The 27,844-nt window shown below is 49.7% G+C and overlaps 1 protein-coding gene across 1 annotated transcript; it reads right to left on the reverse strand.

The window, feature by feature from the left end:
• Positions 1-4,408: 4,408 nt before the first annotated feature.
• CMTM6 (CKLF like MARVEL transmembrane domain containing 6) lies at positions 4,409-27,636 on the reverse strand. The gene is made up of 4 exons (XM_004603952.2): positions 27,443-27,636; positions 12,005-12,181; positions 9,992-10,090; positions 4,409-7,177 (listed from the first exon to the last, which is right to left on the reverse strand). Exons 1-4 carry the CDS (start codon positions 27,578-27,580, stop codon positions 7,043-7,045), a joined length of 549 nt encoding a protein of 182 aa, XP_004604009.1. The 5' UTR covers positions 27,581-27,636; the 3' UTR covers positions 4,409-7,042.
• Between the last annotated feature and the right edge of the window lie 208 nt (positions 27,637-27,844).

Consider the following 27,844-nt stretch of genomic DNA (forward strand, 5'->3'; position numbering starts at 1 on the left):
ATGCAAAGCAAACGTCCTGCCTGCTGCACTATCACTCCAGCCCCTCTTCATACGCGTTTGCTAATGTCATCAGCATGGCATTAGTTATCAGCTACTTCTAGCTGTAAAACCTCTCATTGCTCCTGTGTTGCTCCCGTTTCTCTTACATCTCTCTTGCCCTGCACTTGGGAATCACTCCCAGAGGGACCCCGTGCAAAGCAAGCGCCCTACCCACTATACTATCGCTCGCACCCACTCACCACCTCTTTTTGAGCTGTCGCGCTAGTGAAACTACATGCATTGCTTTAGGGCTGAGATCTTTGCAGACAGCCAACCCCACTGAACCCCCATGTGGCCCCTAAGCCAGGAGTAAGCCCTGAGCACTGCCGGCTATGTCCCCCACAAAAACAAATTTTCTTTTTACAAAATGCTTGTCATTATAGCAACTGTTGGGGTGGGAGAGACAATGCAGGCGTAAGGCACTGACTCGGGTTTGGTATCTACCACCACCAGTGGTCCCTCAGAGCAGAGCATCAGAGGGGCTCTGCATACTGCAGGGCGTGAGCTAATCTCTTTGCCCAGCACCCCCAAAGTCATTTGTGTCGTGGCCTTCCAATAAGCCTCAGCCCTTCAGCCTGACTGTGGACTGCATGAGAGGTGCAGTACAAGCCAAGAGACACCCTGCAGGCAGCATTCATGTGGAAAATACAGTTTTTAAACTTGGGAGTCGAGTCCCCCTAGGAAAAATGCACTGTACTGCTTACGGGCACAAGCCAATGAAAAATAAATTCACTCACAGCATAGAGAGAAAGCCGAGGAAGTAAAACAAAAATAAACTTTTGGACTGTAATGCCCACTCATGGTTAGCAGAAGGGAAGGGAAGAGGAGTGAGGAAACAGCTGACACCATCTGAGGGAGAGAACTGGACTTTTCGAGGAGAACTTGAGGTAGCGCACGAAGGTGTGACTGACAATGATACACATCTGAAACTTAAGTAATGTTATAGGGTAAGGTCACTTTTTATTGGGGATGGCAGGACCACACCTGGCCATATTCAAGGCTTACTCTTCGCTTTGCACTCGGGTATTACTTTTGGCAGTGCTCAGAGGACCTTATGGGATGCTGGGGATTGAACCCAGGTCAACCAAATGCAAAGCAAGTGCCCTACCTGCTATACTATCACTCCGGCCCCATCAATGTCACCTTTTTTTTTTAATTTTTGGGTCACACCCGGTGATGCACAGGGGTTACTCCTGAGTCTGCACTCAGGAATTACTCCTGGCGGTGCTCAGGGGACCATACGGGACACTGGGATTCGAACCCAGGTTGGCTGCATGCAAGGCAAACACCCTACCCGCTGTGCTATTGTTCCAGCCCCTCAATGTCACATCTTTTTTTTTTTTTTTTTTGGGTTTTTGGGTCACACCCGGCGATGCACAGGGGTTACTCCTGGCTCTTCACTCAGGAATTACCCCTGGCAGTGCTCAGGGGACCATATGGGATGCTGGGATTAGAACCCGGGTCGGCAGAGTGCAAGGCAAACGCCCTACCCACTGTGCTATGGCTCCAGCCCCTCAATGTCACATCTTAAAGTCAATTTTCCCATGTTAAATTGTTTTGGGGCCATCATTTTACAAAAAAAAAAAAAAATCAAACTGGATATTTTGTTTCTAATTAAGGCACAATCCCTAACACATGCTTATGACAGAAACTGTTGACCCCCACTCCCAACCCAAACGGGACCTTTCACAGCCAACAAAACCAGTTTCATTCCAGCAACAGAAGGCGAGACGCTATTCCAGGCTCTTCACATCCTAATGGGAAGAACTTGATGGCTGGGAACCAATCTCTGACAAAAATTACAGTAAGTGATGTACAGAAGAGGATCTAATGTCTCCTAGTAAGACAAGTAGGTGAAGTCCACCAGGGGGTTTCTGGGAGAAAGGAAGCCCTTAGGGCTGGTGATTATGGGTCTAACGCTCTTCACCCAAACAGTACAGCTTGCTTTGCAAGCAGTGACCCGGCTTCCATCCCTGGCACCCCATATAGTTCCCCTGGCACCACAGGAGTGATCCCCGAGTACAGTCATGAGTCAGCCCTGAGCACAGCTGGGGGTGGCCTCCAAATCAAAATGAGCCAAAAAAAAAAGGAACTTCAGAGATACAGGGCTGGATAGCACAGCGGTTGGGCGTTCGCCTTTCACGCGGCCGACCCGTGTTCAATTCCTCCGCCCCTCTCGGAGAGCCCAGCAAGCTACCGAGAGTATCAAGCCTGCACAGCAGAGCCTGGCAGGCTACCCGTGTATATTGATATGCCAAAAACAGTAACAATAAGTCTCTCAACGAGAGACGTTACTGGTGCCTGCTTGAACAAATCGATGAGCAACGGGATGACAGTGACAGAGGTACAGAACAATCAACAATGTCTTTTGGCTTCAGTCTTGCTATGGGAGCAGATGGTGATGCCGGTCACTACAGACAGATCAGGGGTGGGGCACCTTTCCTGCCTGGGGCCATATGGTTGTTTATAACATCATTATTCACAGGCCATACAATATAGGCAGACGGCCACAGGCAGCCACTATAGACAGATCAGGGTGGGGCACCTTTCCTGCCCAGGGCCATTTGGTTGTTTATAACATCATTATTCACAGGCCATACAATACAGGCAGATCTGCAAGGGGCAGCCAAGCAGCAGCACGTGTCTGCCCTCTCCTGCACCGGGGCCAGCACTCATATCCTCACTGGCCTTATACAGTCCGAGGGCCCCACATTCTCCACTCCTGGCATAGAAAGTGAATCAGGGGGCTGGAGTGATAGCACAGCAGGAAGGGCATTTGCCTTGCACGTGGCCAACCCAGGTTCGATTTCCAGCATCCCATATGGCCCCCTGAGCACCGCCAGGGGTAGTTCCTGAGTGTAGAGCCAGGAGTGATCCCTGTGCATCGCCCAGTGTAACCCAAAAAGAAAAAAAAAAAAAAAGAAAGTGAATCAGTCCCGTGGACAGGGAGTCACAGAGTCACAGGAGATAGATGGGCATGCAAGCACTGGGGTTCCGCTGATGCCTGAGCCACCAGTCATGGAACTGCCCTACCCACACTTTGTTGTCCTGTTGGTTTTGGGGGGTCACATGCAGCATTGCTCAGGGAGCACTCCTGGCAGGGCTCAAAGAACCATGTGAGGCGGGGGACTGAACCCAGGTCAGCCATGTGCAAGACATGTGCAAGATAATACCCGCTGCAGTATCGCTCCACCCATGCCCAGACTTCTTGTGAAATTAACTTTTCCTTACTATTTAAGAGTAGTTGCTTTGGTTCCTTGCAATTGACTATGTGGTATATAATGCTATTCACCACACACACAGGGCCGGAGAGACAGTAAGAGAGTTAGGTGTTACCCGTGCATGTGGCTGACCCCTGTTTGGTCACCAGCAACACACAAGGCCCCTCTGGGCACCACCAGAAGTGGTCCCCGAGAACACCTGGGTGTGGCCCCCCAAACTAAAGTAAGACAAAGAAGGGCCAGAGCGATAGTATAGCGGGGAGGGTATTTGCCTTGCATGTGGCCAACCCGGGTTCGATCCCTGGCATCCCATATACAGTCCCCTGAGAACCAGAAGTAATTCCTGAGTGCAGAGCTAGGTACTGCTGAGTATTTGTTTGCTCCAAAACAAAATCCACATAGTGAGATTTGGAGGCTGGAGAGAGAGTACAGAGGGTAAGGCGCTTGCCTTGCACACCGCTGACCTGAGTTTGATCCCCAGCATTCCACATGGCTACCTGAGCACTACCAGGAGTGATCCCTGAGTGCAAAGCCAGGAGCAACCCCTGAGCATTGCGGGTGTGGCCCAAAAAACAAAACAAAACAAAAAAGACAAGACAGAGCAAAAAACAAAAGGCAAAACTAAAGAATGTACGGATTCCAGTGAGTTCTTGACGCTATAAAGACTTTGTTCTTCTCACACGGGCCGGAGGCAGGGATTTCTGCACACTACACAAATAGTTGTTTACCAGAACCACCCAAGTTTACCTCACACTTTTCTAATCACCCAACAGTCTGAAAGAGAATGTGCACAATTTGTTTTCAGCATTGTTACCCAGGTCAAGAAATGTGGTGCGGAGTCCAAATTTGCTGCTTTGTTAGTATCTGAAGGCGTTTAGTCCTAACATTCTTTTGTGATTCTTCACAGGGCTTTAAAAAATGTCGATTCTATGTGTATTCTACTGGCCCCAAAGAGGGACAGCCGTGCCTAGGGATGGCGTGACTGTTCTGGTCCCTGGCCACCATCCACGGGCAGACCCAAGTCCAGGGCTCCAGACAAACACCCTTCAAGGCCAGAGCCCAAATGCCAGGGTGGGGGAGGGGAGGCCAGCTTGCACTCAGCAACATGCTTCTGTGAAACAACAACTACAGAGATACGGACATTTTCATAAAACGGATTTATTTAAAAAGACTACAAAATTTGACAAGATAAAAAAGACCCACAGGAATTACACTGATAAATACAAAAGAGATTGGAGATGAACAATGTGAAATGACACATCCCAGGTCTTCAAGCCGAAAGCAACTGAGGTGTAGCAATTACAGAATGTCTCTACCCTAGAGAAATTTCCCTCATAATTTCCGGGACTGCTCCTCACGGTTTGTGGAGAACATAACTGGGAACACTAACCTGCGGCGCTAAAGAACCATTTGCAATCTGCGTGTCTTGCGTGTGCTCTTGGCTCTTTGGAGCACTGGTTCCGGTCCCTGCTTCTCCTGAGCTACCTATTTCCACAGTGGCGAGCACAGGAGACTCATTAGTGACGGGCAATGTGAAGCGACAGGAAGGACCCGAGAACACACTCACTTTCTGGGGATGAAAGGACGAAGGGGCCAGCTCCCAGGACCACGTTTGCCCCCATGAAACAGAGAAGCAAAACCTCCGAACAAAGAGTTTCCGCTCAGTGCCAACAGGCTGTAGGGCTGCAGTCAGCCAAGGACGCTGGTCCCAGGCAGCCCTGCCAATGCAGGGGTGCAGACCCTGTGGAGCACGTGTGGTCTGGTGAGGACACTGAAAACGCCACTGGCACCGTTTCTTGGGCACGGGTATCTGAAGCCACCCCAGACACAGCTGTCCCTGCTCTGAGGTGGGAGAACCCGAGAATACAGCCTCCGGCTGGCTTCATCCTCCCTGACACGGGGTGGTAGTGACAGCACCTCTAGAGTCCACACGGGGACACAAATGGATCCTGGGCCAGGAAGACCGGGCAGAAGGCATGTGTCTGGTCATCAAGGCCAATTTCTGAGATTCATCTAAGGCCACATTAGCCACACAACGGGCAGGTGGGCGGGATTAAGCATAGGGTCACTCGTGGCTCTCCCGCCGGGACAGGGTTCCCAGAAACAGACAGAAGGCCCAGACCTGGACCCGAGCCGGATGTGACTCACAGGCTGTCGCCACAGCACGAGCCCTGGGTCCAAAGTCCGGGCGGAAGGCACCTGCTCTGTGAAGCGCCTGCTCAGAAAGGCCTGCCGGCTCCGAGGCAGACTGGCGGCAACAGAGATAAAACCGACTGAGAAGGGCCTGCTGGGAATGGTCCGACCGGCCCGACACTGCTGACAGGGCGGACCCAGGCAGGATTCTCTGAGTGCACTTCAGGAGTGTCTCCTCCAGAGGGAGGAAGGAGCAACGCCAGAGGGAGCGAGAAGGCGCCACCTCTGACTGGGCGGGAGGCAGAGTCAGGGCCCCTCTGGGGTCTCAAAAGGAAGCACCGTTTCAAGGAAGCGAGAGACCCGAAGGCTGGAGACGCTTCCTGAAAAATGAAGGGGGGCCAGGAGTGTGCTTCGGCCACAGGACCTATGTCTGGGGGAGTGAGACCCCGGGCTGATTATTTGCAACGCCCCAACCCCAAACAGGAATCACTGTTTCAAAGGAACCGCTGACAGGATCTTCCAGGCCTGGGCTAACTTCAGGAAAAATGATCGAATAACTCTTTTTAAAAAGAATTACGAACCCTTCTTTTCTTTTCTTTCTTTTTTTTCTTTTTTGAGGGGGGGGTGGTTGGGGCTACACCTGGCTATGCTCAGGAATCACGCCTGACAGGCTCAGGGGAGCATATGGGGTGCTAGGGATCGAACCTGGATGGGGTGCCCAATGCAAGGAACCGCCCTAAATGCTGTACTATCTTTCCAGCCTCCAAGGCTTTGTTTTCTAATTCATAGCATGAACTGACCTCTAGAGATACTGGGGGTTGAAACCTCTGTAACATGAAAGGTAGCCTTTCTTATCTTTGGTCCATAGGTATAGTAGCTTTTTATCCACTTTTCTCTGTGTCATATAAAAATCTTAAGTGTTGTTTTTTTTTCTTGATATCAACAACAGTAAAAGTGCATATAAACACGGGGTGCTGGGGGTTATTGCTTTTATACATAAAAAATACCAACACCTCCCACATATTTTTCTACTAGAAAGTCTCAGAAAGAGGTAATAATTATCCTAAAATTACCCTATAACTTTAAGGCTGAGTGAAATATAGTAAAACCTGGTTATTACCTTTAAAGGGGAAAAAAAAACCTAGAAAACATTTTAGTGATCTTTTAAACTGTACATTACAAACCTAATCATCAAAACAAAGTCATAACTAAACATTTTTTTTTAAATTCTAAATGGATGAACTTAATCAAGCTGTTTATAGAATTCTAAAGCATAATTTGAAAGCTAAGTCTATTAACAATGATAAGAGTAATTTATTGGCAGCTGAGTTCATGTCACCTAAAGAAACAATTGCCCCACTCCAAAAACAAAACCTCCACACACTCCATTTGACGTATTCAACCGTTATAAAAAAACAAGAACAAAAACCTAAAAATGTGTTTTAAGGGAAACAAAACAAAACAAACCCCCCAAAAACCCCCTCTCTGGCTTAATCTGTGGTGACGGATACAAAGTCCAATATTGACAAAACTGCCCCCGGGCCCTTCCCCCTGCGCTCCCCTATAAAGTGGTTTTACAGGAATAAAATCCCTCCAGGCCACCTGCGCCACACGGCCACCCATGGGTGACACGTGCCCCCGGAGAGTTCTCAGCAATTGAGCGGCTCCGTGAGGGCCGTCTTGGGAGCTGCCTCTGGCTTGTTCATGTCGGAATCCCGTCGTTTCGCCAAGTGCATGTTGACGGCGTCAGCTATGAACGCAAAACTTCCCAGGAACCCAAACACCTAGGAAGAAAGGGGGGAAAGGTTACGTGACAAATTTGAGGGTCTCATCTCATTTCCTACTGGGCTTAGGAAGCTTCACACGAGCCAGAATTCATGATTACCTAATATATTGTGCTCCTAACTTCTGTTTGGGTCCCACCCAGCGGTGCTCAGGGCTTACTCTTGGCTCTGTGCTCAGGGATCACTCCTGGTGGGGCTCAGGTGGCAAGCTTCCTACCATGGGCCAGTCCTCCTGGCCCTTGTTTCTACTGTCTCCGGGTATTATTCACATATGGGGTGTTTTGTTGGTTTTTTTTTTTTCATATACCAAGAATGAGTGCCGTCATTCTATGTTTCTCCTTCTCCATCAGGCCCATTTCATCCAGTATGATACTCTCCATTTCCATCCATGGAGAAGCAAATTCCTCGACTTCAATTTTCCTCCCAGCTGCAAAGTGTTCCATTGTGCAGATGGACCATAGTTTCTCTAGCCACTCACCTGCTCTCGGGCACTTGGTTGTTTCCAGACTCTGTCTACTGTGAACAGTGCTACAGCTAACACTGGAGTGCAGATGACTTTTCTACAGTGTGTTTTGGGGCCACTAGGGTATATTCCCAGGAGTGGTACTGCTGAATCATATGGAAGTTCAATTTCTAGCTTTTTGAGGAATATTTATATTGTTTTCCAGAAAGGCTGGACCAATCTGCACTCCCACCAGCAGTGAATGAATCCCTTTTTCTCTGCATCTATGGATGCACTGGTTTTTATTTAATTTGTGCCAGTCTCTGTGGCATGATGGTATTTCATCGGTTTTGATTTGCATCTCCCTAATGATTAGTGATATCGAGCATTTTTTCATGTGCCTTTGGGTCATTTGTATTTCTTCTTTAAAGAAGTTTCTATTCATCTCTTCTCCCCATATTTTGATGGAGTTAGATTTTTTTTTTCCTTGTAAAGTTCTACCAGTGCCTTATATATCCTGTGCATTAACTAACCGCTTATCAGATGAGTGTTAGGTAAATAATATCAGGGAAAAGTTTTTAAATTATAAAAAAAAAATTATTTGGTATACACTTTCAGGTTCAATTACTCCAGAGATGTTTTCCAATTATAACTGTGACAATATAATGACACAGCAACATAATGCGGTCACCTACTTCCTCTTCCCTAAATTACTTCCTCCTTACACTACTCATGTACGACCATGTATTCTGAGAATTCTGTCAACAGAAGGCAGAATTTAGCCTTCAAATTTAGCCTTTTCAATAGCAAAAAGTCCTCATGGAAAAGGGAGTCAAAGAAGAACGACTGAAAGAGACAGTGGCAGGGTGAGATGGCCGAGGGGGAAGAGGGGGCCAAGGGGGCGGGTGGGACCCAACAGGCTGAGGGCAGGCATGTGGGCAGCAGTGCCTGGACCCCTGAGCTCCACTCAGTATGGCCCCAAGCCAGAACCACACCAAGAGAAAACAGCTGCCACGGACGGGTCAGTGCTGGTGCTGAGAGCGCCACTCCACTCCTTACGCCTGCTGACAGCTTTGGACCTCAGTCCCAAACCTCCCACACCCCAAAATTATGTTTTATTACACTGTAAGGCTGGATACGCTTACCGTAAACATGTTTTAGATAATGGAATTATCAATCCCACCCCCACACTCAAGTCTCATGTCCTCTCCTCTCCAAAACCTTTTTTTTTTCCCTTTCCTTCATTTTTTTGGTTTTTGGGCCACACCTGGCGGTTACTCCTGGCTTTGTACTCAGGGATCACCACTGGTGGGCTTGGGAAACCATATGGGGTCCCAGGATTTAACCGGGGCCAGCTGCATGCAAAGCAAGCACTCTACTTGCTGTACTATTTCTCTGGCCCCTGTATTTTGTATTTTAATGATTAACCTTATCCTCTGTAATAAAAATGTGTATCTAGCTGAAACAAACCATAAGGCCCTATTAAATAAAACTTTCATTTTCTCTTCAACTGTTTCATGAGTCCTCTGATATTACTTACTGCTAAAACTGAATCATGGTCCAGCGTTCATTTTATTGCTTGTTTTGCTTACAGAACTAAGAAGTCATGCTCAGATGAATAATCCTGCAATTTCCTGATCTTCTTTTGAGCTGTTTTATCATTAAAAAGTAGTATAGTGACAACTTAATCAACTACCAGCTGACAACTTAATCAAATCTTCAATTCTGTCATGAACAAAGTATTAACTGGAATCCCACTGACTTGTGCAAGGATCTGTCACCCAGCAGCAGCCTATCATATTTAGAACTATGCACCAAAGTTCATTTGATCCTTCATGAGCAATTCTGAAATTCAAAAGGCTACAAAAACTCAATGTTTCCATTATCTACTTAGCTTAAAATGGACATGAGGTGAAACTATTTGTAGTTCGTCTTTTTAGAGGTTTCCCAGGCAGTGCTCAGGGTCCACGCCTATCATACTGCACCACGCAGGCTGGATGCTCAATGTTCAGGGCCAGTAATACAATGCGGTACAGCGCCTGGCAGTGCCCAAAAGGCCACAAAGTGCCAGGGACAACGTGGACCTTCACGCATGCAAAGCAAGCACTCTCCTGTTTAGCTATATCCCTGGCCTCAGGAAATGTTTTTTGGTTAACAAAACTCATTCAGATCCTAGTTTCTAAGGCTATCATATTTCTCAGTTTCTAAGGCTATCATATTTCTTTTCTTCTAGGCATTCTATTAAAAATTATACTAAGAAATTAAAAGGCAAACTATGTCCCAGTTCATATTGTAAAATTTGTCATCTATTTCCCATACACCCTATTTCTACGGAAGCAAAATAAGCAAAACTAGAAATAGGAGGTACTTACAACTGCAGCACACTCAGCTGGGGTCTTGTCCTGTGTGATAGCAAAAATGATGGATGCCAACAGAAATACAGCTCCCGTTGACGCCGTGATATAAAAATCCTATTTGTACAACACACATAAGGAATAGAGCCTGGTCAGATTGAGGAAAACAAATGTTTCAGTTGGGGGCAGGGCAGCATGCCAGGGCACTCAAGGCCACTCCCAGTGACACTCCGCCTGGTTGTGCAGGTCAAATTCTCCAGTGCCCCAACTGGGATGCGGCTGGACATGGACAAGGGGCACGGGGAGGCACTGGGGCTGCACCTGGCGGCATGGGGGAACCACACGGTCCAGGGGATTATACCTGGGGCTTGGCACACGGCAGCCACGCACTTCAGCCCTTCCGCCACCTACCTGGACCCGTATTTTCTTTTTCTTATTTTAATCTTTACTATAATGTAGGAACACTGCTACTTATCCAGCCACTGATTAAGCTGTTGAATTGGGCATGAACTCCACCGGACCCATATTTTCACTGTTTCACTTTTTAAAAACTTCCTGGAAGGGCCCGAGAGTGAGGAGGTTATGGCGCTTGCCGTGCACACAGTCAACTCCAGTTCCTTCCCCAGTAGCCTAGCCTCTGGGGCACCGCCAGCAGTGAAGCCCCGAGCACAAAGCCAGGAGTAGTCCCAGGTACCACCAGGTGGGCCCCAAAATCAACACACAGAACAAAAATTTATAGTAGATCTCTGGTTTTGTACATATGAGGTCCTGGGTCTATTTCTAGCACTATACCCCACTCCCCAAAAAGACTTGAGGTTTTTTTTTTTTTCTTGACACAACCTTGACTCACACATTGATTTCAAATTTTATTTTGTTTTTTTCTGGTCACACCCGGCGGTGCACAAGGGTTACTCCTGGCCCATGCACTCAGGAATTACTCCTGGAGGTGCTCAGGGGACCATATGGGATGCTGGGAATCGAACCCAGGTCTGCTGTGTGCAAGGCAAACGCCCTCCCTGCTGTGCTATCACTCCAGCTCCCTTCTAACTTTTCAGTAAGCCTGGCTTTCAAACAACTACTCTGTAAAAAGGGGTCCCAAACTTATCTGGCCGAATGCCCCCATTCCAGAAAAAATAAAGTCACTCAGCGCCCCCCTGAGAATCTATTTAATCAAACAGAAACCCCAGCCACACCTCCCCGCCACCTGCTGGGTCACTCCAGTGCCCAACAGTCTGGAAACACACTGCTGCAAAGGAATATTACTGCTTTTTCAGTGTGTGGGGGGAGGTGGTGAGCCTCCTCAGGTGGTTCTCAGAGTCTTCCTGGCTCTGTGCTCAGGGGTCCGTCCTACTGGTGCTTGGGAACCACGCAGTAGCAGGGATACAACCCTGGGTTCCTACAGGCAAAGCGTGCGCAAACGCTCCGGGGCATCTCACATCAAAGCCGTGCTCAGCCCTTTGAGCTTTCTCTCTGACCATTTAGGTGACCTTTTCACAACAGCTTTTGGGAAGGGCTATGCGTGTATGTGCATAACCTCTTTTTCTGTAGAACACGTCAGAATGTCAAAGCCAGGGCCAGAGAGATAGTACAGAGGTTAGGACGCTTGTCTTGATGGGACCAATTCTGGTTCAATCCCTAGTACTCTTTAGCCCTACCAGGAGTGATCGCAGAGCCCAGAGCCAGGAGTAAGCTCTGAGAACCACCGAGTGTGGCCCAAAGGCCAAAAAAAAAAAAAAAAAAAAAAAAAAATCAAAGCCCAAACTCTAAAGAGGTAAGATTTGTGTGCTGGTTTTTTGTTTGTTTTCAAAACCAGAAATAGGGGCCAGAGCAACAGTACAGCAGAGTAGGCATATTCCTTGTACGTGGCCAACCAGGATTCAATCCCCAACATCCCATCTGGTCCTCCCAGGTGGTTCCTGGATGCAGAGCCAGGAGTAACCGCAGCATACTGCAGGGCATGTCCCTCTGCCCTCCACCCCCCACAATTCAGAAACACATCAGGTAAGGACAGAGGGTATTCTTCATACTCACCGATAACTTGACTTTGGGAGACTCAACTTTATCATACACGGAAGTGCAGTACACAACCAGGATAAGGAGACTCAGCAGAAAGGCACTGCAGCTTACAAATTCGAAAAAGTAAAGTCCTCCACACATAGTACACTGGGACACCACTTCTTCAGAGATAAAGGCCAGCAGAGACAGCAGCTACAAGAGACACAAACAGTTCACCTCGCCGTTTCCCAAAGGCTTAAATATTCAGAAAGCTACCTGCTTACTAAAATCATCACACAGTAGAGGTGCCGGAGAGACAGTACGGCGGGGTGGGCGCTTGCCTTGCATGCAGCTGACCTGGGTTCAATCCTCCACAACCCCATATGGTCCCAAACACTGCCAGAAGGGATGAGGCAAACAAAATGATGAGCACTGGTACAGCAGTAGTCTGGCTGTTTTGGAGGGGGTCTAGGTGCCTGAGTAAGCTGCGTGCCAAATGGGCCTAAATGTGCGCTAAAGGGGACACACCATTTGCGCCATTCCTGACCTGCTGCTGCTGACGCTGTGGCCAGGGCAGGGGCGTATGGGCGTGTGTCCTCTCCTCGATGCTGCGGGGACCACTCACTCAGCAGGCCCCAGTGCTTGCATGAGGGGAGGCAGAGCTCCCGGGGTAGTTTTAGCTGAGGCTCCTGTGCTCCACGCTGGGGTACACTCCTTGTTGCTGGGTCACACCCAGCAGTGCTCAGGGATCACTCCTGGCAGGGCTCCGGGGACCATTAAGGGGCAGCAGGGATTGAATCCAGGCCAGCCGGCCAGCACCCCCTCTCATCCCCCCTCCCCCGCACCATCTCTCCAGCCCTGGCTGCACTTCTGACGAAAGCACACAAGTTGTAGTTTCGGTACTAGTCAAGGATCACTTCGGTGCTGATCATTTCGCACTTTCCAAGCCCAGCACTCATGCTGCTTCTCCAGCTGCAGTGCTCGGCGGGAATCATTTCTTCTACTTGGGACCACAGCCGGCTGCAGCGTGTTGGGAAAGCAGGCAGCAGCGCCGCCAGGGCTGGGCTGTGTGCATGTGAGAACCCAGGATTAGAACTCATGACCCAACACTCCAAAGGCAGGCACTGCAGCCCTGGCCTGCACTACGCCTCCAGCCCAACACTGCTTCAAAGGCTGTTTGGAATGTACACAGAACGGATAACAACTTGGCGGTTCAGGAAAGAAAGAAAAGCTGAAAGGAAAGATAGGAAAAAAAAAAGATCCCAAGGGCCGTAGGGACCTTCCAGGCGATGAATCATGGGGCAAGAAGTTCCAGGCACAGGAGCGGCACATAGAAAGATCTCGAGGCGAGAGGGAATGGCACCCCCTGGCCCCAGGGCACAGACATCTGTCCCACCAACCCCAACTGAATGGTGAAAGGGAGCTGGGCCCACACAGACTAGAGAGGGAAGCTGAGACGAGGTTCTGAATGTCCTCCTGCTGGTTTAAAGAAGCTGGCTTTAAGGGCTGCCATGAAAACAGAACGACACGATCAGGTTTACGGCTGTGGTCGTTTATGCTTTGGTAGCAGGTCAAGGAAGGAGTTTGGTGGCACAGCGCCTGCCTCGCCTATGTTAAGATTCTGGGTTGGATCCCCAGCACGACAGCAAGCAGCAAGAACACAAAAGAAAGCTACTTCTTTTTTTTTTGGGGGGGGTCACACCCGGCGATGCTCAGGGGTTACTCCTGGCGATGCTCAGGGGTTACTCCTGGCTCTGCACTCAGGAATTACTCCTGGCAGTGCTCGGGGGACCATACAGGATGCTGGGGATCAAACCCGGGTCGGTAACGTGCAAGACAAATGCCCTACCCGCTGTGCTATTGCTCCGCCCCCCCCCTTTTTTTTTAAATCAACTGTGGTCCAGGAGTATGGATCAGTGGCACAGGACTGTCTCTCGTGGGCGAGGCCCTGGCACCACGAGCCAACTAACCAACCCCCCAAACAAATGAACAGTTCTTGCTGGCTCCAATACGGAGAAAGGACGAGAGGGAAGGCAAAGCCAGCTGTCCAGCTGGGACGCTGATGAAGGACACCAGGGAAAGACCGTAAGGAGGACAGCAACAATGGGAAGAGGAACTGACCCCTGAACGCTGCAAAAGCACTCGAGAGGCGGAACAGATTATGAGAAAAGCTGATACCCAGGCACTGGAAGACTTGCTTCTATTTTATCTAAAATTTTCGTCATAGTAACACTGGTTGAAAACATGACAGGGGTTTCCAGGACACAGCGTGATCAATCGTGGTGAACACTGAGTTATTCACCACTGAAACTCTAGTTTCCATCCCCGTGCAGGTGCTCGGGCCCCTCTGACCCACTCCCCGACCTGCCGTCCCCGTTCCCCTCTGACGACCAGCGCTGGAGTCGGAGTTTCTGGCCGCAGTATGTGCCTGCCAGGCGCGGGGCGCTAGGCTTGGCCCCTGAATGTGGTCTTCTGGGCCTGAGGACCGCAGGGGATGCCCCGAGCTGGTAAAAAGAGGTTTTGTTTATTTTCCACATGACTGGATTCACAGTGCTTCTCTTTCTCGGACTTATTTCCCTCAGCGTACTGTCTCCCAGGGCCAGTCATATCGTAACACTTTTGCAAAAAGGCTCAAGCTGGGGAGAGGGCTCGGGGGCTGGAAAGCTTCTGCGTACGAGATCCCAGGGCTCCACCCACGACTGGACAGCTTCCCAGCGCTGCTGGCGGTGGGCCTCCTGAAGCAAAGCCAACCCCAAAAGGCTCACGGATTCATTAGTCTCTGAAGAAGGACCTTTCCCTTTTCCTCTTGTGTCAGGGATCTAATCTGGAGCCTCCCACACGCAGGACAAGTGCTCTACCACTGAGCTACACCCCCAGCCCACACTGGGGGCTGGGACAGCTTGTTCTTTGTATAAAGCCACTGACTAGAATTTTGTCACACATTTTCCTCACCATTAAGACTATCAGCTCTGGGGGTTGGAGAGATAGTACAACGTGTAGAGCATTTGCCTTGTACATGGCTGACGTGGGTTCAACTCCCTGAACCCCACATGGTGCCCTGAGCTCCACCAATAGTGATCCCTGACGGGGCTGGAGCAATAGCACAGCGGGTAGGGCGTTTGCCTTGCATGTGGCCGACCCGGGTTCAATTCCCAGCATCGCCAGGGGTGATTCCTGAGTACAGAGCCAGGAGTAACCCCTGTGCATCGCCAGGTATGACCCAAAAAGAAAAAAAAAGATAGTGATCCCTGAGTGTAGAGGCAGCAGTAAGCCCTGGCTCCAATGGGTGTGACCCAAAACCCAAAAATTTCAGGGCTGGAGCAATAGCACAGCCAATAGGGTGTTTGCCTTGCACGCAGCCAACCTGGGTTTGATTCCCAGAATCCCATATGGTTCCCCCAAGCACTGCCAGGAGTGATTCCTGAGTGCAGAGCCAGGAGTAACTCCTGAGCATCGCTGGGTGTGACCCAAAAAGCAAAAAAAGTAATTTCAGCCTTTCAAAGCACTCAACTTAGTTTTTAAAGACACAATTCCTTTTCACACTCAACTCTGATTTGTATAGTAAACATTTGCTGATACATGTGTAGTGAGTATAACCCAATCTAGAGTAACACAGGCCAACTGACAGCAGAGGTCAGAGGACAGGCGTGCTCCGGAGGGCTCAGCCCCCTGAAGACCCGTCAATTCTGCTCACCTGGAGGCCCGGGGAACACAGGTGAGTCTAAGGGTGTTCAGGAGAATCACTACAGAGTCAGTGTTGGTTGTACTTTTCTTTAGGTAAGAGTGCCGGGGAGAGACTAAACTGGTTTTGCTGCTTCTGTTCCCTCGCTTGTTCCCCCCCTTGGCTCCCCAAGCAGTGCTCAGGGGTCCTGCAGCTACTCCTGGCAGCACCTGGATAACCACAATCACCGGGGCGGTTTGCTTCTCAGGCCCGGGGTGGGAGGGGGCCCCAGGATCGCCCCAATGGGCACTGGGACATCCAACACTGAACAGAGTGGTGGTGGAGGAGTTTGGGGGGAGGTGGCAAGCAGTGCTGGGGACTGAGCCTTGGATGCCTGACTGCGCAGGGCAGGCGCCCCTGACTCCTGAGAATACACTGTCTTCAATATACGCGACATGTAAGGGACCCGTGGGAGAGAAAAGTGGGAATGACCAGGGGAAAGGAGACAGGATGCAGCCCGCGGGAGATCTGAGGCAGAGACAAAGGCAAGGGAGCCAGCAGGTGAGATGAGATCATGCGGAACGGGAAAAGCTGGCCTTCCACAGGACTCAGAGGAACCCCAAGAATTTGTTAGGGGCAACAGTTCAAGGTTGTGGAACAAGAAAAAGTGTTTCTAAAAAAAAAAAAAAAAGAAAAACAAAAAGTGTTTCTACAGAGAGTGAGTAATCAAGAGTGTGAACGCTACTTGCAGTTTCAGCGTTACAGGAACCCGGGTGCCTGTTAGACTGAGCTACAGAAACTAGTGGTCATCAGCCCGACAGTTTCCAACGGTCTGGTAGGAAAGCTCAGATTAATCACAGTCTGGGGTGCTGGGAGGTGTGAAGACGGCAAGGCGGCAGGACAGAGACAGCACAGGCAAGACGCGCGGTTTTCAAAGTTTTCAAAGCCTGGGCAGTAGCAGACGAGGCAGAAGGGAAACTATTTCACAACAAGGGGGGGAGCAGAGAGCACGTTCGAGTGCTCAGGCAGAGACCAGTGAGACGGGGGCTCTGGAGACAGACTCTAAAGACAGGACTCCAGGCTCAAGTCCGGCGCCAACTCTTCTCCGAGACAGTGGGGAAGAAAGGGAAGAGGTACACCCGGGCAGCTAGTGTGGGAGGTGGAAGCTGAGGGAGTTTCCATCTGATCACTAAAACAATAGAGTGAGTGATGGCCCAAGCCAGAGTCGCGGGGGAGAGGCCCTCCCACCCCGTCAGCAGCAACCACACTAGCTACCAAAACCAACAGGCGCATTTCCCAGTATCCAACACACAGTCTCTGCTAGGAAACATTGTCATCTCAAAGAGGGGAGAGAGCACGGAGGGCTGGAGCGCATGCTTGGCTTGTGGGAAAGTCCAGCTCAGCGGCCAGCACACAAGGAACCCAGGCACCATCACAAGCAACCCCCAACATCAGCCAAGAGTATCTCTAAGAATCGCTGGGGGGTGGCACGAAAACCAAAACCAAACCAAAAAGTCAATGACACAGCCATCCTGGGAAACAAGTCAACCGCCTTTTTTTTAAAAAAAATGTTTTGTCTTTGTGGTCCTAGAGCTCCGACCCAGGACTTCACACATGCAAGGCAATTCTACCACTAAGCTACAACCCAGTTCTGTTAGCAGTTTCTCTAAAAATTAACAAGTGGGCCAGAGAGAGACAGTACAAAGGGTTAGGACTCATGCCTTGCACACAGCCAACCTATACCTCGTCCCATGAGCACTGCCAGGAGTGATTTTTGAAGCACTGCCAAGTGAGGCCCAAAAGCCTTAATAATAGAAAAAGGAAAAGAAAAAGAAAAATTAAGATGAAGAGGTTGGGGAGAAAAAAAAAAGTACAGGAGGTAAAGCACTTGCCTTGCATGCGTCGGACCCTGCTCTATCCTTGGCACCACATATAACCCGCTGGGCACAGAACACTGCCAGGCATGTCATTCCTGAGCAGAGGGCCAGGAACAGTCCCGAGCACTGCCAAAACATCCTTCTGAAAAATTAATGAATTAATGCACCTAAGGGGCTGGGGAGTTGTCCAAAGGGTCTCTGAGGGCGAAATGTGGGCTTGAGCTCTAGCACCTCAGGGTCCCTGAGTGCCAAGGCAGAAGCCCCAGAGACTCTCCAGTTGTGGCTCCAAAACTAAAACAAACATGAGGCCAGGGTTGGATGTGGTTCAGCATGAGTCCCGGTTCTGATCCTCAAACAAGCAAGCGTACAGCTCACCGCCGCCACACAACCCTGCAACTGCACTCTGCATGCGCCTGAGAGAAGGGAGGACGTCAGAGTTCCTAACGATTTCGTTCCTAATAGTCCCAAACTGGACCCCACCAGATGTCCTTCAGTGGCAGGGATCAAAGGCTACATCCGTTCATACCAGAAAATATTTATTATTTAGCAATGAAAAGCAGCCCAGGTAATGCTCCAGAGAACCATGCAAAGTGACAAATTTAAACTCAAAAGGTTTAAATTGACTTAATTGTAGGACTACAATTAAGTAGCATTCCTCAACTAACAGAAATTATAGTGACGGAGAGCAAATTAGTGATGGCCAGGAGAGAGTAAGGCAGCGCTCCAAAGGGCCACATGTGGTGATGGGACAGTTGTCTTGATTGTGGTGGTTACTGGAAACTACATGTGCACACATATATAATTACACAAACACATGTGCACATATAAACACACGTGCATATGGGCAATAACAGATCTGCCTATACATAGTTTTTTGCAACTTCCTATGCATCTGTAATGATTTAAAAACAAAACATTTTTTAAAAAATTAACTCCAGGATCTGGAGAGAGAATATAACAGATAGGGTGCTTGCCTTGGGAACGGCTGACCACGGTTCAATTCCTGCACCCCATATGATCTCACAAGCACCAGGATTAATTCCTGAGTGCAGAGAAAGGAATGACCCCTGAGAACTCCAAATTGGTATCTAAGTATCTACGGGATTCCCCCCACACACCCCCACATACCCACCGTATGGGATTCACATAAAACTGAGGTGTCTGGGGCTGGAGAGATAGCACAGCGGGTAGGGCGTTTGCCTTGCACGCGGCCGACCCAGGTTCAAATCCCAGCATCCCATATGGTCCCCTGAGCATGGCCAGGGGTAATTCCTGAGTGCAGAGCCAGGAGTAACCCCTGTGCATCACCAGGTGTGACCCAAAAAGCCAAAAAAAAAAAAAAACTGAGGTGTCTATATAAGAACAAAAACAGAGGGGCTGGAGTGATAGCACAGCGCGTAGGGCATTTGCCTTGCATGCAGCCGACCCAGGTTCGATTCCCAGCATCCCATATGGTCCCCCGAGCACCGGTAGGAGCAATTCCTGAGTGCATAGCCAGGAGTAACCCCTGATCATCGCTGGGTGAGACTCTCCCCCCCCAAAAAAGCAAAAAAATTAAAAAAAAGAACAAAACCAGAAATGATCACTATGATAACCTGTATTTTAGTGAGGCATAAAGGAGTCCAAGATCTTCCAAACAATTTCCTGATACAGCTGTTAGGTGAGGTGTTCTCAATCAATAAACCTCCAGCCATCTGGACGCACCAAAGCAAATCCCAGAAGGTCACAGAGTAAAGGTACTTTCTTAGTCACCAGCAATATTATTAAACGATATTTGCCTATAATAATAATATAACTAATATTCCACCTGTTTTCTTTTTTCTTTTTTCCAGGGAGGTGGTATTTATTTTTTGCTTTCTCAAAACACTGTATTAAATCTTATCCAAGTTTTAGGAGATTTTTCCCCAAGTAATTTGTGAAATACCTCAAATGTATAAAAGTCAATCATGGGCTGAGAGGTACTTTCCTTACACATAACTGACCCCGTTCGACCCCTGGCACCACTGGCACCACATGAGGCCCTCGGAGGCCAGAGCCCTACCAGGAGTAATCCCTAAGCTCGGAACCAGGAGTAAACCCTGAGCACTATCCAGATGTGGCCCCCAAAACAAAAATAAGCCAATCAACTATGAGAATACTAAAAGCCTTAATTTCTCAATGAAGCCTGACAATTTCTGATCTCGAACCACTCTTATAATAACCAGATTACCACAAAGACCCACTTGTGCGGACGATACCGTCGAACCTCAGCAGTCAGAATGCCTGTTTCCGGCAAGGAAAAGGCAGGCTTAATCAAGCCGGGACAGAGGCAGTGGGTGTCAGCGGTTACAAGCCCTCTCCCCAGCTTGTGAACAGGACTCATTCTTACTGACCTTCAGCCTCAGAGGAAATTTAAGAGGCACGTTCTGCATAGGAATCCTGAGAGGCTGGAGAAACACCATCAAGTTTGGACATTTGTGAGTCCCTATCCCCAGGTCAAGAAAATCAGCACTACAGATATACATTGAGTGTGATGCTACCTTTTTTTTTTTTTTAAAGGTCACAGCCTGCGAGCTCAGGGGTTACTACTGGCTCTGCACTCAGAAATCGCTCCTCGAGGTGCTCAGGGGACTACATAGGATGCCAAGGATCAAACCTGGGTCCGCCACACATAAGGTAAACGCCCTTACCGGCTGTACTATCATACTGGCCCACAACGTTACCTCTTGACTTTCTATCTCTGATGTACTAATATTCCTTCTGGTCTCCCAAAAGCACTATACTTACTAAAGAAGAGTATGGGGCCAGAGCGATATCTGAGTGCAGAACCAGGAGTAACCCCTGAGCAGTGCCTGGTATAACCCCCCCCCAAAAAAATGAAAAAGAAAAAAGTATATCTGAATATTACATGTCTAATAGTCATATATCATGTGATAATAAAGCCGTAAGTATACATTAAATAAAAGGAGAATGTATTTTAGCTACTGTATTGAGCATTCAATATGTGTAAAGTCAGAACATCTGAGATGGCCACTGTAGGTGGGGAATGAAAGACAAATTCAGGAAGACATGAATTTGCTTAGTGAATCCAAATGACAGCTGAGCCAACTGGCTGGGGGCAGCGATGAGGAACTGGTTAGGAGTCGGGTGTGGCTGGGCCGTGCTGGTGCCAGATAGTGAGAGTGCAGGGATCAAGGCAACAGAGACTGCCGGCCTGGTTTAGCGGGTTCGAAGGCAGGAGGAACAGGGAACTGGGTGGAATACCAGGGCTTCAAAAGATGAGGAAAGAGCCAACTGCACCAAATACACAAGTCATGGAGTATCTAACACACCTTAGGAGTGCATTTCTTTTTTTTTTTTTAAAAAAAAAAAGCAAGTTAATATACTGTGGAAACTACTAACCACATAGTAATGTGTGTGTTGATTTATTTTTTTTGTTATATTTTTCAGATGAGTTTTTGGGTATGTGGTTTTTTTTATATTAAAAAAGTTGTTTTAAGGGGCTGGAGTGATAGTACAGTGGGTAGGTTGTTTGCCTTGCACACAACTGACCTGGAGTCAATCAATCCCCAGCATCCAATATGATTCCCCAGCACCACCAGGAGTAATTCCTGAATGCAGTAGCCCCTGAGTACCACCAGGTGTGACCCAAAAAGGAAAAAAAAAAAAAAGTCATTTTAAATGTAGCTGGGGCGATGGCTGGAGTGGCTGAGCCCAGGCCTTGCAGGTGAGGCTACGTAGGTGTGATCCCGGAACTGCTGGCAATCAAACAACAAGAACAAGGAAAGGCGAAGAGAGAGTTGCAACAACTGAATGGTGACCGGTACTGACTATCAAGGCGATCAAGGATGGAAAAGTGAAAAGGTACTCAACCGGGAGGAGATCTTAAAAGCCCAGGGGCCAAAGAGAGAGCACAGAGAGGAAGGCACTCGCCTTGCATGTGTCTGGCCCTGGTGTGATCACCACCAGCCGTTTCTCCCAAGCACAGAGCCAGAACATTCCCTGAAAACAGCTGGATGAGGCCCAAATAATCCCCCTCTACCCATCCATCTGCACCACCCGCCACCCGCACCCCCCCCCCCGCCCCAAAAAGCCTTAATTATTTTCTGGTAAACAATTTTCTTTCAATAACATGAAGTCATCATACTAAATATTGCTTACTGATGTATTAAGATGATTAGCCAACAACTCTGGATCCAATGCAGCTCTGCGAGATAAAATAAAAGTTTCCCAGATGTGATTACGGAATTATCAAGCTTCTGGAGACAGGAGTGTCTCGGAGAGCCTGTTTACAGATGACGGCACTGATCCTGACCGACGAGGCATATTCTAATTCAGCCAAGACAAACAAGAACACAGATCTCCAGACTTCTACTGCTCATGTTCTTAATAAACTTATGTTTATGAAGTTCATTTACAACTGTGGATGTTTGTGCAGGCTTCCCCTGCTCAAATCACATTTATGAAATTACAACCACAGTTTTGTTCATTTCTCATTGTGTTGTTAAAAGTCAGTTGGAAACCAATTTGCCAGAATCAACATAACTAGGAAGTCTGAAGAGTAAAAGTTGGACTTAGTGTTTTGGTGATTTCAATCTCAGATAATTACCCTGCCTCTCTCTCTCCTCTCTCCCTTTCAGTTTCACTACACTCTGGAACTTCAGTCTTCCTTAAAATTAACTATCATTACGTTAAGTACTAATTCCCCATCAAGTCCTTAACAGTCTACCACTAAAAAATTTTATGAAAAGAACTTTTTCATGTTCACCAGTAATTACAAGGCTCCATCTACAAAGGGACATTAATGTGTGAATTAATGAGCTTGCTATTAAAAACCTTGAGGTTGGGGCTGGATCGACAGCACAGCGGGTAGGGCACTTGCCTTGCACGCAGCCAACCCGGGTTCGATTCCCAGCATCCCATGTGGTCCCCCAAGCACCACCAAGAGTAATTCCTGAGTGCATAAGCCAGGAGTAACCCCTGTGCAACGCCGGGTTTGACCCAAAAAAACGGGAAAAAAATAAAAAAACACCTTGAAGTTATATGTAAGGATCCTATCTACCATCCTACTTCAGGATGTTTGTCTTGCCTTAGGCAAACGTTTACTGGCCCAAAGGCTCCACAATTTATGTTGCTGACACTATCGATCTTCCTTGAGGTAAAAATAGAAAACTTCAATTCAGTACCACCACCAACTTCCACAATATAAAGGAAAGAGTCAACTTCAGTTACTTGGAAGTGATTTGTTTCTTCCAATACAAAATAACTTTGCCGGTAATGAAATTAATAATTTTACTTATTTTGCTGTGTGTGGGGGGGAGGGAATCAAAAACAGGGGCTCACACCTGGAAGGCATGTACTCTGCCACCAGGAGCCTAAAAGTTAACAAACTTGAATTCGTGGTGAATTGCATTCAAATGCTGGCCTGAACAGGGTGCTGTGTGGCTCTTAGAATACTGGCCCTGGACAGAAACACAATGTCAATTTGTTGCAGAGAGAGTATCACACATACCCAGATAAAAGCACCAGCTTCCCAGCAAGAAACCAGAATTCCCACCAAGTGTCAATTGTTTAAGCAAAAATAAACTCCCTCAAAAGTAACATTCACAGAGAGAGTGATAGCACAGCGGGTAGGGTGTTTGCCTTGCATGTGGGTCAACCCGGTTAGATCTCCGGCATCCCATACGGTCCCCCAAGCACCGCCAGGAGTAATTCCTGAGTGCAAAGCCAGGAGTAACCCCTGAGCATCGCTGGGTGTGACCCAAAAAGAAAAAAAAAAAAGTAACATTCACAGGGGCCAGAGAGAAAGCACAGGGGTAAAGGCTATGCAGCCAACCCTGGTTTGATCCCCAGCAGCTCAGACCTCCAAGCACCTCCAGGAAGAAACCCAGAGCACTGAACCAGGCTGAGCAGAGCTGGGTGTGTGGACTCACCTCCCCCAAGGCCCCAAAATGTGTGAGCACCTCCTCCTGGCATGCCCACAATCTCCAGTCCTGCGACGAGCAACAACCACATCCAAGCAGAAAAGTAACATATCAAAAAGCTTGTGAAATAAGATGGGGGTGAGGCTTGGCGGGGGGGGGGGGGGGGGGGGGGGGGGGGGGGGGGGGGGATGAGCCGACTACTCAAGTGGCAAAGGACAAGGCGCACAGCTTGGGGTAGCATCTAACACTGAATGTCCCTTCCCACCTTAGCACCAGGATGTGGCCCTGGTGACTTCATCCCAGGCACTGCGAGGCCAAAGCACATCAGGAGTGCACGGCATCTACCCAGACTGCAAAAAAAGAAGGAAAAAGACACAACAAAACATAGGCAAAGGAGCTAGCTCAGGGTACACTAAATAGCACAGAACAACACTGGCATCTTCCAGGGATTCTCAGATAAGCATTTCTGGGCGCCAAAGACACCTCCGTACAGCCGGTAAGGTGCTTGTCTTGCACAGGGCCTGCCTGAGTTTGATGCCTGGTATTCCATATGGTTCCCCAAGAACCACCAGGAGTGATTCCTGAGTGCAGAGTCAGGAGTAACCCCTGAACACACACACACACACACACACACACACACACACACACACACACACAGAGCCCCTCAGGCAGAGCTAGGAGTAACCCCTGACACACACACACACACATACACACAGAGCCCCTCAGGCAGAGCTAGGAGTAACCCCTGAACACACACACACACACACACACACACACACACATGCACACAGCCCCTCAGGCAGAGCTAGGAGTAACCCCTGACACACACACCCACACCCACACACATACACACACACACACACACACACACACACACACCCTGCCCGAAAAAGGAAGTATTTCAGGGAAGGGTGGGTAGATGGCAGTTACGTTTCTGTTCTGCAGAAGCCAATCATAAAATTAAGTTTACATCTGACTGGTGATGGAACTGTACAACGCGTAACTAAGGAACTAGTACAGTGGGTAGAGCGCTTATGTTGCACACACCGGGCTCGAGCCCTGGCACCACATATGGTTCCCCAAGCCCTGCTAGTAAAGCCCTGGGCACAGATGGGTGTGGTCCTCCCTCTCTCTAAATTAAAAGGCCTGGCTGTGCCCGGACCGGCCTGCTGGCTCCACTGTCTTCCCCACTGGTGTCCAGTGGCTCACGGTCCCTACCACAGAGCCTCCGAGATTTAAAAACATCTGGGGGGGGGGGGGAAACACTCAAGAGAACATCTAATTCAGCCTTCTCTAATTCTGAGACTTTCTGAAGAAGACAATGCCTGGCTTTTAATTTTCACAGTTCCCTTTCTCTCTGAGAGTCTGAGAAATAGATTCAGACTGACATGTCCAATACAAACATGCAATGCCATCCTGAATAAGACATCACTGGGCCTGCGGGCCCCTGGATAAAGGACCTCTTTTGACTTGAAGGTTTCTCTATTACAGTTGTTTCCATATTGCAGCTCTGCATAAAATCATAATTTGGAAGGGTGGAGGTAGCAGGGGCATACCTGGTAATCCTCGGGGGTTACTCCTGACTCTACACTCAGGAATCACTCCTGATGGTGCTCAGGGAACCACAATGGATGTCAGAGGTCTAATCCTAGTTTGTCCACCTGCCACGCAAGTGGCCTACCCCACTGTACTATCTCTCTGGCCCCTATAATTTATTTCTTAAAATAAGTCATATAGGGGCCAGAGTAACAGCACAGCAGATAGGGCTCTCAATGCAAAGTTTTCCTGGGGCCATAGAGAACTCAACAGGCTGAAAGAAGCCCAGGTTTGATCCACTGTACCACATCTTCCCCCAGTCATGAACACTGTACTGGGTGTGGTACAAAGACACAAAAACCAAGACAGTTAGCTACCCCAGGTATTAAATTTATTAAATTTAACTTAATTCCTTTCATATGTAACTTCCTTGGGGCCTTCTGCATAACTCCTGTTATATGCTGATGTTCAGGGGTTACTCCTGGCTCAGCACTCAGGAATTACTCCTGGCAGTGCTCAAAGGACCAGAGGGGATGCTGGGGATTGAATCCAGGTTGGCCCTGTGCAAGGCAAATGCCTTACCCACTGTACTATGCTCCAGCCCCTATGTACCACTGTATGTGGCTACAAAACCGAAATCAACCATTAACAGTATTCTGATTAATGATTCATTATAATTATATTGACATAATATGTAGTATCCAGGGGCCGGGGAGGCAGCTCCTTGGGCTAAGTGCATGCTTCGCATAGACAGGAGGTCTGGATTCCATCTCCTGCACTGGACAGTCCCCAGAGCACGGACACAGACAAGCCCCTGGCACAGAGCAAGAAGCAGTTCCACGACCGCCAGTTCTGGCCCCCAAAGCAAAAAAATATATATCTATATATAATGTTTATTATATATATTTGGGGGGCCACACCCAGTACTGCTCTCCGGGATCATTCCTGGAAGGCTCAGGGGAAAATATGGGCTGCTGGGGATCAAACCTCAAACCCAGGCGGGGCTGCCTACAAGGCAAGGGCTTTACCGCTCTGCCCCCCACCAACAACCTTTCAAGGAAAATTCATCTTCCTCTCCTTTCTGAATTCAAGCATAAAGTCTATCAACAAAATTCCTATTGCTGTTCTATTCCAAGGACCTGAAACTATGGGTTATAAACTATAAATAAGTCATTAATTTTGCCATTTTTCACTAGCAAGGAAAAGGCAACTGAAAAATAAGATTTTACAGGCAGCAACAGGTCCTATCCATGTCTTCTGGGCAGCAAGAACCTTTCAGGGGAATGCCTGTCCTCTCTGTCCTCCAGACTCCTGCCGTGCCTGCTGAGTTTGGCTACTCTGCAGACCGAGACATGACTTGACATCCCGAAGAAGGCCTGCGAGCAGGGATAAGGGAAATAGAAGGAAGCCTTTCCGGATGGAGGAAGAGCCTGGACAGGGAACAGGGGAGGGTCAGCAGGAGGCCCCCGAAGTCTGGCAAGATGCTAACTGTTAACAGGAAAGATGGACGGAGCGGAGGCCCGTGTCCCCACAGCCCCCGCTGGCCTTGGCCCCGGCAAAGGCTTTCGCAATTGTTCCTAAACGTGACGGTATGAAGGATGAACACGGAGCCAAACTGCGGGGCCCGCTATGCCTCTGCTATTCCATAAAAGTAGGTCATCTGAATTCTAAGAACTCAAGGCCGTGGTATCGCAGTTCTAAGAATCAAAATCTTCCAAAGGAAGAACTTAGATTTATTTGAACCAGGGATGTAGGTTAGGAAAATCAAGCCCGTTCCCAGCCCCGAAGACGGATCCGGGGGCTGTCCCACACCTCGCAGCAGGGCGCGCACCAGACCCTCCACGTCGGCGGCGCGCGAGTGGGGGGCGGGGAAGGTGGGGCGGGGGTGGGGGGGAACGGCTCGGGCGCCCCCAGCGACCAGGACCCCCATCCCCCCCAATCCCGCAGGCGAGGATGCCCCGCCCGGGCCACACACGGTGCAGCCCGCTCAGGGTGGGCGAGCGCGCAGCGGAGCCACGACGACAGCCCAGCCCAGCCGCCGGGGTCTCGAGGGAGGGAAGGAAGAACTCCGCCCGGCCGGGTGGGCGCGCGGGGCCACAACAGTCCAGTCTTGGGGGGGGGGCGCGAGGGGCCAAGAAGACAGACTAGCCCCCCGGGGGGCCTCGCAGGAGGAAATGAGGAGGAAAGGAGGAGCCCGGGCCCCGGCCAGGGTGGGCGCGCGGAGCCACGACGACAGTCCAGCCCCCGGGGGCTCGAGGGAGGGAAGGAGGTACCCCTGGCCTGGGCGGGGTGGGGTGGGCGCACGGGGCCACGACGACGGCCCAGTCCCTTGGGGTCCCGAGGAAGGGAAGGAAGAACCCCGGCCCGGGCGGGGTGCGCGCGCGGGGCCACCACAACAGCCCAGACTCCCGGGGGGCCTCACGGGGAGGGAAGGAGGAACTCCGGGGTGGGGAAAGGGCCGCTTCCTGCGCGCCCCGCAGCCTCCCCGCCCACTCACCAGCTCGGTGAATTTGAAGGCGCGCTGGAGCCGCGAGAGCCGGTGCAGGGAGCAGCAGGAGCTCAGGCCTCTCCGGGGGGCCCTGCCTGGGCTCGGGTTCTCCTCCGTGGTGGGGCTGTACACGGTTCCGTTCTCCATGGCCCCCGACCCGGCCGCGGCGGCTGCACACACGGAGCGCACTCGACGGCAGACTGCAGGAGCTGGGGAGGGGGGGTGCCACTTCCTGAGCCACCGCCCCCGCTTCCGGCCGACTCCGCCCCGCCCCGCCCCCGACCGCCCATTGCTCCGCCCCCGCCGTGTAGCACCGCCCCCGACCGCCCTGTTGCCCCGCCCTCCCGTGTAGCCCCGCCCCTTTATCTCCGCCTTCCGATCGCCCCGCCCCCACGCGCTTCGTCCAATCGT

This window comes from Sorex araneus, chromosome 4 (assembly GCF_027595985.1).
Source record: "Sorex araneus isolate mSorAra2 chromosome 4, mSorAra2.pri, whole genome shotgun sequence".
Lineage (NCBI taxonomy): Eukaryota > Metazoa > Chordata > Mammalia > Eulipotyphla > Soricidae > Sorex > Sorex araneus.

Excerpts from the sequence above, each read along its gene's own strand:
- CMTM6 (XM_004603952.2), bottom strand. The coding sequence starts at position 27,580 with ATGGAGAACGGAACCGTGTACAGCCCCACCACGGAGGAGAACCCGAGC. Across the intron at positions 10,091-12,004 it reads CTCCCAAAGTCAAGTTATCG|GATTTTTATATCACGGCGTC; the intron begins GTGAGTATGAAG and ends TTGTACAAATAG. Across the intron at positions 7,178-9,991 it reads CAGCTGAGTGTGCTGCAGTT|GTGTTTGGGTTCCTGGGAAG; the intron begins GTAAGTACCTCC and ends CTTTCTTCCTAG.